We start from the raw sequence: 13,089 nt of genomic DNA on the forward strand, positions 1-13,089 counted from the left end.
GTCCCGCCCGTGACGAGGGAGACAGAGGGGAGGGGGGGAGGAGAAACCGTCTCCACGCCCCGCCTGTTATAAGGCGAGGGGGGAGGAGAAACAGTCGTATAGCCCGTGACGAGAGGGGGGAGGAGAGAAACAGTCGGCACGCCCCGCTTGTTCGAAGGAGAGGGGGGGGGTAGGAGAAACCGTCTCCACGCCCCGCCTGTTATAAGGAGGGGGGGGAGGAGTGAAACAGTCGGCACGCCCGTGACGAAAAAGGGGGAGGAGAAACAGTCTCCGCGCCCCGCCTGTTATAAGGAGGGGGGGGAGGAGTGAAACAGTCGTTCCGCCCGTGACGAGAGGGGGAGGGGAAAACAGTCTCCACGCCCCGCCTGTTATAAGGGGGGGGGAGGAGTGAAACAGTCGTTCCGCCCGTGACGAAAGGGGGAGGAGAAACAGTCTCCACGCCCCGCCTGTTATAAGGAGGGGGGGGGGAGTGAAACAGTCGGCACGCCCGTGACGAGAGGGGGGAGGAGAAAACAGTCTCCACGCCCCGTCTTGTTAGAAGGAGGGGGGGGGAGGAGTGAAACAGTCGGCACGCCCGTGACGAGAGGGGGGAGGAGAAACCGTCTCCACTATAAGGAGTGGGGGGGAGGAGTGAAACCGTCGTTCCGCCCGTGACGAGAGGGGGGAGGAGAAACGGTCGGCACGCCCCGCCTGTTATAAGGCGAGGGGGAGAGGCGAAACTGTCGGCACGCCCCGCCTCGCCTGCGAGAAGGAGAGGGGGAGGAGAAACCGTCGAGAGCCTCCCCATAGGAAAGGGTGGGAGGGGGGAGTGTAGAAACCGCCTCGCGAGAGCCCGGCGACCGTTGCCGCTGTGACGCGCTGGATATAATTTGAAAATGGCCGCCGCGCCGAGCGGAGGAGAGAGGCTGTGAGTAGCCGGGGGGAGGGAGGAGGGAGGAGGGAGGAGGGGGGTTGTTGTTGTGTTGTCCGGTCCGGGGGGGGGGGGGAGAGGGAGGGGGCTGTGCGAGTGAGGAGAATGGGGGGGGGGGGGTGGTGGGGGGAAGGGGAGAATTTAAAAAAAAACCCGGGGCGGCGGAGACGGAGACGGACGTTGTTGTGTTGAGGGGAGGGGGGGGTTTGGGCCTCTTCGAACCGTGAGGGCGAATATAAAATGTAATATATGTTGGGGGGGGGGGGGGGGGGGAGCGGGTTTTTTTTTTATTGGGAGGGAGGGCGGGCGGGAGGGTCGGGACTCACCGGCCGCTGCGGTTGGAGTGAGTGAGGGCGGGAAGCGGCCCGGGCGAGCGCGGCTCCCATGGCAACCGGGGGTCTCCACCCCCCCCCCCCCCCCCCAAACGGGCCCCGGCCAATCAGAAACGTCGCCTATTGCTTGGCCCCTGCCAATCAGGGGGCATTGCCCCCCCATCAGCCAATGGTAAAGCCTCCTGCCGACTGGCCCCGGCCAATTGGAGCGTGCCCGGGGGTCCCAGCCCCGGCCAATTGGAGCGTGCCCGGGGCCCCAGCCCCGGCCAGTCATAACGTCCCCAACAACCGGCCCCGGCCAATTGGAGAGTGCCCTGGGTCACAGCCCCGGCCAATCGAAATGTCTGCCGCCAACCTGGCCACGGCCAATTGGAGCGTGCCTGGGACCTGGCCCCGGCCAGTCGGTCCCCAACAAACCGGCCCCGGCCAATTGGAGCGTGCCCAGGACCGGGCCCCGGCCAATCGAAATGTCTGCCGCCAACTGGCCCCGGCCAATTGGAGCGTGCCCGGGACCCGGCCCCGGCCAATCGAAATGTCTCCCGCCAACTGGCCCCGGCCAATTGGAGCGTGCCCGGGCCCCAGCCCCGGCCAGTCATAACGTCCCCAACAACCGGCCCCGGCCAATTGGAGCGTGCCCGGGTCCCAGCCCCGGCCAGTCATAACGTCTGCCAACAACCGGCCCCGGCCAATTGGAGCGTGCCCGGATCTCGGCCAATTGGAGCGTGCACGGGTCCCGGCCCCGGCCAGTCGTAACGTCCCCAACGACCGGCCCCGGCCAATTGGAACGCGCCGGGGACCCGGCCCCAACCAGATGTCTCCAGGAGCGGCCCCAGCCAACCGTCCCCAGCCCACTCGCCCCCGTCATTCGGAACGGCACCGGCCAATTGGAGCGGGCCCGGGGCCCGGGCCCGGCCGAGCGAAATGTCTCCCGCCAACTGGCCCCGGCCAATTGGAGCGTGCCCGGGTCCCAGCCCCGGCCAGTCGTAACGTCCCCAACAACCGGCCCCGGCCAATTGGAATGTCTCCCGCCAACTGACCCCCGGCCAATTGGAGCGTGCCCAGGACCCGGCCCCGGCCAATCGAGATGTCTCCAGCCAACTGGCCCCAACCAATTGGAGCGTCCCCAGCCAACTGGCCCCCGTCATTCGGAACGGCCCCGGCCAACTGGAGCGTGCCCGGGACCCGGACCCGGCCGATCGAAATGTCTCCCGCCAACTGGCCCCGGCCAATTGGAGTGTGCCTGGGTCCCGGCCAATTGTTACGCTCCCCCACCTACCAGCCCCGGCCAATTGGAGCGTGCCCAGGACCCGGCCCCGGCCAATCGAAATGTCTCCCGCCAACTGGTCCCGGCCAATTGGAGCGTGCCCAGGACCCGGCCCCGGCCAATCGAGATGTCTCCAGCCAACTGGCCCCAACCAATTGGAGCGTCCCCAGCCAACTGGCCCCCGTCATTCGGAACGGCCCCGGCCAATTGGAGCGTTCCCGGGACCCGGACCCGGCCAATCGAAATGTCTGCCGCCAACTGACCCCGGCCAATTGGAGCGTCCCCAGCCAACTGGCCCCCGTCATTCGGAACGGCCCCGGCCAATTGGAGCGTTCCCGGGACCCGGACCCGGCCAATCGAAATGTCTCCCGCCAACTGACCCCGGCCAATTGGAGCGTCCCCAGCCAACTGGCCCCTGTCATTCGGAACGGCCCTGGCCAATTGGAGCATGCCCGGGACCCGGACCCGGCCAATCGAAATGTCTCCCGCCAACTGGCCCCAGCCAATTGGAGTGTGCCTGAGTCCCGGCCAATTTTTACGCTCCCCCACCTACCAGCCCCGGCCAATTGGAGCGTGCCCACCAACTGGTCCCGGCCAGTCGTAAAGTCCCCAACAACCTGTCTCAGCCAATTGGAACGGCCACCGTCAATCGGAATGGCCCCGGCCAATAGGAACGTCTCCCGCAACTGGCCCCGACCAATCGGAATATCCCCGCCGACCAGCCCCGGCCAATTGTAACGTCCCTGCCGACCTGCCCCAGCCAATCGGAATATCCCCGTCCAATCAGAACGTCCTCCCGCCAACCTACCCCGGCCAATAGGAAGGTGACCGGTCCCTGCCAATCGGGACGTCCTCCTGCCGACCGGCCCCGGCCAATCGGAACATCTCCCGCAACTGGCCCCAGCCAATCGGATTATCCCCGCGACCAGCCCCAGCCAATCGGAATGTCCTTCCGCTAACTGGTTTTGGCCAATGGGAACATCTCCCGCCAACTGACCCCGGCCAATATGGCATCGGCCACAACCAACCAGCCCCGGCCGTTCACAGTGTTACCCTCGCCCACTAATTGGCATTTAATGGAAAGGCAAGGCAGCAACGGCTCCTTCGTCTGTTTGTGGGCATTAGCTGGTATATCCGATTAGTTTTGCCGTGTATTTTGCTATCATCTGTCTGTTGGGAAGAAGAGGGTAACAGTAAGACACGTAACAAGCTTGTTAATACAGTTATTTCTTTATTTTGAGTTCCCTTCAGTATTGTGGTGAACACTATTATATTTATAGTTAACATATATAATGGAAAATATTACTATTTACGTTGATTAGTCGACAATGCAGGCTCAACGTAATTGCAAAGGGGATAGGACTTATAAGGCGTTTTTTTTTACACTCAATGAGATATGACTAAGAACCACAAAATGCATTCAGTAACGACTTTCAAAGAAGAATTGGATAAATGCACAAGAAAACGTGCAGCGGCCTTTCGGAAAGTCTGACGCTAACTCTTGATGTTTTCCTGTCTACAGTTCTGTACATTATGGTCAGGTTGTGACAAACGTAGTTTTACTAATAGTGCGATACTTCTGTTTGTCATTCCAAAACTTGGTCACATATTGCCGCTTTTTAAAATCGGTGTGGTTATGCTTTTCTCATTGCTTGCTCGCTTTGAGCCATAAATATAGAAAAAGTGTGATTTTAATAAAGAGGTACTTTAAAAAAAAAAATTCCCTTACACCTCCCAGATACTGGATATGACATTCTTTGTAATAAAAACATTCTCAGTATTACTTTCTTCGTGCTGAACTTTTAGTTCTTGAAACACAAATGTTGGAAATTTTCGGCGAGTCATTTAGCGGCGGTGGGGAGAGAAACAGAAATAACAGCTAGCTCGATTCAAAGATTCTTGTACAAAGAAGATTTACAAGGATGTTGGCTGGAGTTGAGGGGCCTGAGCTATCCAGAGAGCGGCTGGGCTTGTACACTCTGAAATTTAGAAGGATGAGCGGGGATCCTATTGAAACATATAAGATTATTAAGGGTTTGGACATGCTAGAGGCAGGAAACATGTTCCCGATGTTGGGGGGGGAGTCCAGAATCAGGGGCCGCACACAGTTTAAGAATAAGGGGTCGGCCATTTAGAATGGAGATGAGGAAACAAGAGAGTTGTGAGTTTGTGGAATTCTCTGTCTCAGAGCGCGGTGGAGGCCGGTTCTCTGGATACTTTCAAGAGAGGGCTCTTAAAGATAGCGGGATCGGGGGATATGTGGAGAAGGCAGGAACGGGGTACTGATTGGGGATGATCAGCCACGATCACATTGAATGACGGTGCTGGCTCAAAGGACTGAATGGCCGACTCCTGCACCTGTTGTCTATTGTCAGATCGGGTCGGACTGAGTTGATTCCTTGGAGCGCAGGGAGATGAGGGGTGATCTTGTAGAGGTGTATAAAACCATGAAGTGTAGGGCAATGATGAACCAGAGGAAATGTGTAGGAAAAAACTCCAGATGCTGGTTTATACCGAAGATAGACACAATAGAGGACATGGGTTTAAGGTGAGCGGGAAAAGATTTAATAGGAACCTGACTGGCACATTTTCCACACTGATGGTGTGTTTATGGAATGAGCTGCCAGTGGAGGTATGTTTAAGAAGGAACTGCAGATGCTGGAAAAATCGAAGGTAGACAAAATTGCTGGAGAAACTCAGCGGGTGAGGCAGCATCTATGGAGCGAAGGAATAGGTGATGTTTCGGGTCAAGACCCGAAACATCACCTATTCCTTCGCTCCATAGATGCTGCCTCACCCGCTGAGTTTCTCCAGCATTTTTGTCTACCTGCCAGTGGAGGTAGTTGAGGCAGGTCTATTAAATGTTGTTTTAATACATTTGGACAGCTACATGGATGGGAAAGGTTTAGAGCAGGGGTGTCATACAAATTTTAACTCATTTAACGTCACGGGCAAAATGCGATCTCAAGCACACGCGCGCGAACACAGTCCGATCGGGCACCACGGAGGACTGCAGCCCGATCTGACATCGGGGAAATCATCCCGTGGTCCGGATCGGGCCTCCTTCGCGGGCTGCGAGTTTGACACCCCTGGGTCAAACACGAGCGGGTGGGATAAGACTCGGCTTGTACTCGCTAGAATTTAGAAGATTGAGGGGGGGATCTTATAGAAACTTACAAAATTCTTAAGGGGTTGGACAGGCTAGATGTAGGAAGATTGTTCCCGATTGTTGGGGAAGTCCAGAACAAGGGGTCACAAGTTTAAGGATAAGGGGGAAGTCTTTTAGGACCGAGATGAGAAAGTCATTGTTCACACAGAGAGTGGTGAATCTGTGGAATTCTCTGCCACAGAGGGTAGTTGAGGCCAGTTCATTGGCTATATTTAAGAGGGAGTTGGATGTGGCCCTTGTGGCTAAAGGGATCAGGGGGTATGGAGAGAAGGCAGGTACAGGATACTGAGTTGGATGATCAGCCATGATCATATTGAATGGCGAATGGTGCAGGCTCGAAGGGTGCATGACCTTCTATGTCTATGTCTAAGTGTAGATGGGGCATGTTGTCCGTCAGGGACGATTTGGGCCCAAGGGCCTTTTTCATGCTGTTTGAATCTATGACACTTTGTTTGAGTTCAACATCCTGATTCGTAATGGAAATTAAAATCTTGATGTGCAAGGTCTGAAGGCGGGAGTCCTCTGCCGCACACAATATTTTTGTTGCCGCAAATACTGTTAGTGACATTTCCTTGCAAATGTGCTTAGTCCTGTGAATGTCTAGGATGTTTTTTTTTTAAATTCATTGACATTTCTTGCGATCTGTGACTCAGTGTGTGGAAGCATTCATCACTCCTCCTGTCCTCTATCCCTCCCCTCTGCTCTGTTGGAGGCCAAAGGTGTGGGAGACATCAGTGAAGAGGCCTCAGTTAGGTGCTGCGGGAGATAGTGGCCGCTATGTCGGGGTTTGGAGTGGCTATTTGGAGTGAATGAGGAAAGGAAAACCTTGTATTTCTTCACCATCTCCAGAGTCACGAACCCCTTAAATTGTGTCCACTTGTAGGGTAGAACATGGCTGTATTTGAACGTGGAACGTTCCTGTACATCTGGCAGCCACAGAGGCGCAGCTGGTAGAGCCACCGCCTCACAGCACCAGAGACCCGGGTTCCACCTTGTGTGTGGAGTTTGCACGTTCTCCCTGTGGCCACGCTGGTTTCCTCCCACATCCCAAAGACCGGCAAGTTTCTCGGTTGAGGATAGACAGAAAATGCTGGACTAACCCGGCGGGTCAGGCAGTATCTCTGGTGGAAAGGAATAGGTGAATTCTTCTTCAGACCTTCGAGTTTGTAGGTTAATTGCCCCTATTAGAGCAAAGGAATAGAAACAGCTGAAGGATTTGTTTCCTTTCTGTATCTCTAAACTAAACTGCTTTGGTATGACGACAATCTTCTGTGTTTGGTGGCGCAGTTAGAATTGCTGCCTTGCAGTGCTAAAGATGGGGTTCGAACCTCACTACGGATGCTTGTATGTACAGAGTTTGTACGTTCTCCCCGTGAGCTGCGTGGGTTTTCTCTGAGATCTTTGGTTTTCTCCCACTCTCCTAAGATGTACAGGATTGTAGGTTAATTGGCTTGGTATAAATGTAAAGTTGTCCCTAGTGTGTGTAGGATTGTGTTGGTGTACGGGGGTCGATAGTCGGTCAGACTCGGTGTTTCCACGCTGTTTCTCTAAACTAAACTAAATGACTGAAGATGCACACAAAATGCTTGAGTTAAGGGCCTGTCCCACTTGCATGCAATTGCGTGCGTTTGGCCCGACCAAACGGAAGCGAAGTTCGCGCTAAGTACGTGCGTGACGTCATTTACGTCATGCTGACCAAACAGCTGGGCAGGAGGCGGGCTGACTGAATTTGGACGTCAGGGCAGTGACGTCATCACGCAACGCCGCGCCGGGCGGTGACGTTATGGCGCCACGCGCTAGGCGTACGCCGTCAAGATGCTGCGTACGACCGCAATGCGCCTGCGTGCCGACAGGCCGTTGACGCGCAAAGATTTCGGACACTGACAGTTTTTCGGAGCCTGGCGCGATGTCGGGACCAGCCCCGCACAACTCTGTGATTCTAAGTGGGACCAGCCCCGCGCGTCTATACGGTGCCCGTACGCCTCAAGCGACCACGTTTGGTCGCAACAAACGCATGCAAGTGGGACAGGCCCTTATATCAGCAGGGCAGGCAGCACCTCTGGAGAGAAGGAATGGGTGACATTTCGGGTTGAGACCTTTCTCCAGACGGGTGTCGACCCGAAAAGTTACCCATTCCTTCTCTCCAGAGATGCTGCCTGTCCAGGATTTGTGTCTACCTTCAGTTTAAACCAACATCTGCAGTAAATTACTGGCAAGTCAAACTCCCTTCTGTTGCTCCTCAAACTGTGAATCTTTCTTGCCCGTTTGAGAGGCATCAGGTTAACATCTCATCCAAAAGGACTTGGCAACATTGCCGGGCATGTTTCTGTTCAAGTCAGAGGGGTGAGACAAGAAGCTGGGGGACTGAGTGGCATTTAAACAGACTATTTTAAATTGTCCCTGTGGTTTGGGGTGGGAGGTGAAACTGAAGTTCAAGTCGCTGTTGTTTGAGGGGCAATTATGGATCGCTTTTCTTGAAATCGTCCTAAATAGCAGCGGTGTCGTTTGAAAGCTGCACTTGCAAAAACACCTGCTGAGTTTTATTTATGCTGCAGAGACAGTTGTCGTTTGGAACAGCGGAGATCTGAATGCTGACAGTCACAGCGGTGAAGAAAGCAAAATGATTCATCCCACTGGCCCCAGACCCCACCCTCTTGTTACTGACGGAGAGCGCTGTCGGTACATGACCGCGTGGGTTTTCTCCGGGGGGGCTCCGGTTTCCTCCCACCCTCCAAAGACGTGCCTGTGCGGGGTTGTAGGTTTATCGGCACTAGGTTGCCAAAGTGGGATAGCATAGAACTATTAGGAGTACTGTCATGGGTGCTGATCAGGGGTACTGATTGTGGATGTTCAGCCATGACCACATTGAATGGCGGTGCTGGCTCTAAGGGCCGAATGGCCTCTACCCCTGCACCTATTGTCTATTGACAAAGAATTCCACAGATTCACAACTCTCTGGGTGAAAAAGTTTTTCCTCGTCTCAGTCCTAAATGGCCGACCCCTTATTCTTGATTCCGTTAGCCCGACGTGCTAACCCTAACTCTCTAAATTGTGTATGTGTCTAGGATAGAAAATACGTGCAGGAGGAGGCCATTCAGCCCTTCGAGCCAGCGCCGCCATTCAATGTGATGGTGGCTGATCATCCCCAATCAGTACCCCGTTCCTGCCTTCTCCCCATATCCCCTGACCGCTATCTTTAAGAGCCCGATCTAGCTCTCTTGAAAGTATCCAGAGAACCGGCCTCCACCGCCCTCTGAGGCAGAGAATTCCACAGACTTCACAACTCTCTGTGAGAAAAATGTTTCCTCGCCTCCGTTCTAAATGGCTTACCCCTTATTCTTAAACTGTGTGTGTGTGTGTGTGTGGCCCCTGGTTCTGGTCTCCCCCAACATCGGCAACATGTTTCCTGCCTCTAGTGTACGAGTGATCGATGGTCGGAATGGGCTTGGTGGGGCTGTTTCCACGCTATCACTAAACTAAACATTTGTTACCGCTGCGATCATTTTGTAGTTCCTCGGGAAAGTGATTTTGAGCAGCGTGTGCCTTGCCACCTACACAAGTATTTGAAAATTGTTAAACATTTAAGTGTTTTTAATTTGCTGTTTGAACAAGAGGATTCTGAAAGCAATTCCGATTCGCTGTCTTGTACAAATTTTTAATCAGACTTTTGAGATGGGGAGGGGGGTATGTTTTAAGCTAACAAGTCGAAGGTGGCACTGTGGCACAGCAGTAGAGTTGCTGCGCTTACAGCACCAGAGACCTGGGTTCGGTTCTGGCTATGGGTGCTGTCTGTGCAGAGTTTGTACGTTCTCTCCGTGACCAGAATGGGATTTCTCTGGGATCTCCAGTTTTCTCCCACGCTCGAAAGACGTGCAGGTTAATTGGCTTGGTGTAATTTTAAATTGTCCCTAGTGTGTGTAGGATGGCCCTTCGAGCCAGCACCGCCATTCAATGTGATCACGGCTGATCATCCCCAATCAGTACCCCGTTCCTGCCTTCTCCCCACATCCCCTGACTCCGCTATTTTTAAGAGCCCTATCTAGTTCTCTCTTGAAAGCATCCAGTGAACCTGCCTCCACTGCCCTCTGAGGCAGAGAATTCCACAGACTCACCACTCTCAGTGAGAATAAATGTTTTCTTGTCTCCGTTCTAAATGGCTGACCCCTTATTCTTAAACTGTGTGTGGACCCTGGTTCTGGACTCCCCCAACATCGGGAACATGTTTCAGATTCAGATTCAGATTCAGATTCAATTTTAATTGTCATTGTCAGTGTACAGTACAGAGACAACAAAATGCATTTCCTGCCTCTAGCGTGCCCAAACCCTTCACAATCTCATATATGTTTCAATGAGATGCCCTCTCATCCTTCTAAACTCCTATGTTAATTGGCCCGTTTGTAAATTGCCCCCTAGTGTGTGGTTTAAGTGAGATGATAGAACTAGTGGTCGCCGCAGTCTCAATTAGCCGAAGGGCCTGTTTCCATGCTGTATCTCTAAACTAAAGTGGATTTGCAGATGAGGATCTGTATGTGGACATAGCGAGAGTTGAAAGATAATTCTGCATGGCCTGGCTGTTGGATCGGATCCAAATTGGGGCCCCGAATTTTAACCCCCTCCATCATCTGGCCACAATTAGCTCTGAAGCCTTGCATGTTTTTACAAGGAGACAAAAAGTGCTGGAATCTTGCGTAAAACACAAAGCGTTTAAGAAGGAACTGCAGATGCTGGAAAAATTGAAAGTGGACAAAAAAATGCTGGAGAAACTCGGCGGGTGAGACAGTATCTATGGAGGGAAGGGATAGGCGACATTTCGGGTCTAGACCCCTTCGGGTCTTCAGACTGAAGAAGGGTCTCGACCCGAAACGTCGCCTATTCCTTCTCTCCGTGAAACAAAAATCGTTGGAGTAACGCAACTGGTGGGGCAGCATCTGTGGAGGACATAGATGGCATTTCAGGTTGAGACCTTTCATCAGATTCGCTTGTCTATGTCCTCCACAGAATTTGCCCAGCCGCCAAGTTACTCCAGCGCTTTTTGTGTGTATTGCTCAATCTTGACTATATATGGTAGTACGGTGGCTCAGCTGGTGGAACCGAAGATCCTACAGCGGAGCAAGATAGATCACTCGACGAAAAAGACTTAGTACGGTCATGGGCAGATTCGTGGGTAATTTTCGGCCCCATTTCCGTAACTGGCTTCCGTCTCCGCACCACACATCCCGTAGGATACTAGTGCGGAGACGGAAGCCGGTTGTGGAAACATCCTCGTAAAATGATTTGGTAAAAATCTTCTCTTCATTTTCAGAATTATAATTTATTAACACAAACTGTTCCCCCGCAACGTTGATTACACTGCGGGTCGGGTCCGGTTACTAAAATGGATGGGGAAAAAAGGCCCACGTTCCGCTCCGTTGCATACTACACGTCAGCCCATCGCATTTAGCAGGAGTGGCCTATCTTGCTTGCTATAGGGTCTTTGGGTGGAGCTGCCGCTTCACAGCGCCAGAGATCCCGGTTCGATCCTGACCTCTGGTTGCTTTAGTTTTTAAAAATGTTGGTTTTGGAGATACAGAGCGTAAACAGGCCCTTTGGCCCACCGAGTCCATGCCGGCCAGCATTTCCTGTTACACGTCCACACTACATAATGGACATTTTATAATTTTTACCGAAGCCAATTAATAGACAATAGGTGCAGGAGTAGAGGCCATTCGGCCCTTTGAGCCAGCACCGCCATTCAATGTGATCACGGCTGATCATCCACAATCAGTACCCCGTTCCTGCCTTCTCCCCATATCCCCTGACTCCGCTATTTTTAAGAGCCCTATCTAGCAGAGAATTCCACAGACTCGCCACTCTCTGTGAGAAAAAGTGTTTCCTCGTCTCCGTTCTAAATGGCCGACCCCTTATTCTTAAACTGTGTGTGTGGCCCCTGGTTCTGGACTCCCCCAACATCGGGAACATGTTTCCTGCCTCTAGTGTGTCCAAGCCCTTAACATTCTTGTATGTTTCAATGAGATCCCATTAATTTACAACTGAGATTAACTTACAAACCTGTATGCCTTTGGAGAAGTAAGCTGGAGCACCCGGGTAAAACCCCATGCGGTCACGGGGAGAATGTAAAGACAGCACCCGTGGTCAGCATCTAACGTGAGTCCTGGCGCTGTGAGGCAGCAACCGCTGTCTGTGTGGAAGTTGTGCATTTGTCCTGTGACCGGCGTGGGCTTTCTTCGGTTTTTTCCCATATCTCAAAGACGTGCCTTTACATGTTGAAGATAGACACAAAACGCTGGAGTAACTCAGCGGGACAGGCAGCATCTCTGGAAGGAAGGAATGGGTGACGTTTTGGGTCGAGACTCTTGTGCAGACTCTGAAGAGGTGTCTCGACCCGAAACATCACCCATTCCTTCTCTCCAGAGACGCTGCCTGTCCCGCTGAGTTGCTCCAGCATTTTGTGTCTTTCTTCAATTTAAACCAGCATCTGCAGTTCCTTCCAACACGGGTTTGTTGGCTAATTGGCCCTCTGTAAATTCGACAATTGTGTAAGGAGTGGATAGCACAGAACCAGCATGAATAGGCGACCGTGTTTAAGAAGGAACTGCAGATGCTGGAAAATCGAAGGTAGACAAAAGTGCTGGAGAAACTCGGGGGGTGCAGCAGCGTCTATGGAGCGAAGGAAATGGGCAACGTTTCGGGCCGAAACCCTTCTTCAGACTGAATAGGCGATCGATGGTCGGCATGGACTCAGTGGGCTGAAGGGCCCATTTCCTCAATTTGTAAGGGGTTGGACAGGTTAGATGCAGGAAGATTGTTCCCGGTGTTGGGGAAGTCCAGAACAAGGGGTCACAGTTTGAGGATAAGGAGGAAGTCTTTTAGGACCGAGATGAGAATTTATTTTTCACACAGAGAGTGAAAATGCATTTCGTTGTCTCTGTACTGTACACTGACAATGACAATTAAAATTGAATCTGAATCTGAATCTGAATCTGGTGAATCTGTGGAATTCTCTGCCACAGAAGGTAGTTGAGGCCAGTTCATTGCCTATATTTAAGAGGGAGTTAGATGTGGCCCGTGTGGCAAAAGGGATCAGGGGGTATGGAGAGAAGGCAGGTACGGGATACTGAGTTGGATGATCAGCCATGATCATATTGAATGGCGGTGCAGGCTCAAAAGGCCGAATGGCCTCTACTCCTGCGCCTATTTTCTATGTTTCTCACTGTATTTTTAAACAAATGTACCTCCAATGTGAGGTGCTCGAAGTTTAGAAGAACATAGGCCACACGCATGCCGTTGGGGCATGTTGGTCGGTGTGGGCAAGTTGTGCAGAAGGGCCTTTCTCCGTGCTGTTATACAGCAACTGTGGGTGGAGCGAGGGGCTAGGTTAGAAATCCACAGGATTTTGTTTATGTGACCAGACACT

General features: G+C 52.8%; 1 protein-coding gene across 1 annotated transcript in view; it reads left to right on the forward strand.

The window, feature by feature from the left end:
• Window positions 1-683: 683 nt before the first annotated feature.
• mecp2 (methyl CpG binding protein 2) overlaps window positions 684-13,089 on the forward strand; it is a 57,241-nt gene continuing 44,835 nt past the window's right edge. Inside the window, exon 1 of the mRNA XM_055666084.1 lies at window positions 684-907. Within this exon, the coding sequence (XP_055522059.1) occupies window positions 876-907 (32 nt within the window). The 5' untranslated portion in view covers window positions 684-875. The remainder of the gene's footprint in view (window positions 908-13,089) is intronic.

This window comes from Leucoraja erinacea, unplaced genomic scaffold, assembly GCF_028641065.1.
Source record: "Leucoraja erinacea ecotype New England unplaced genomic scaffold, Leri_hhj_1 Leri_188S, whole genome shotgun sequence".
Taxonomy (NCBI): domain Eukaryota; kingdom Metazoa; phylum Chordata; class Chondrichthyes; order Rajiformes; family Rajidae; genus Leucoraja; species Leucoraja erinaceus.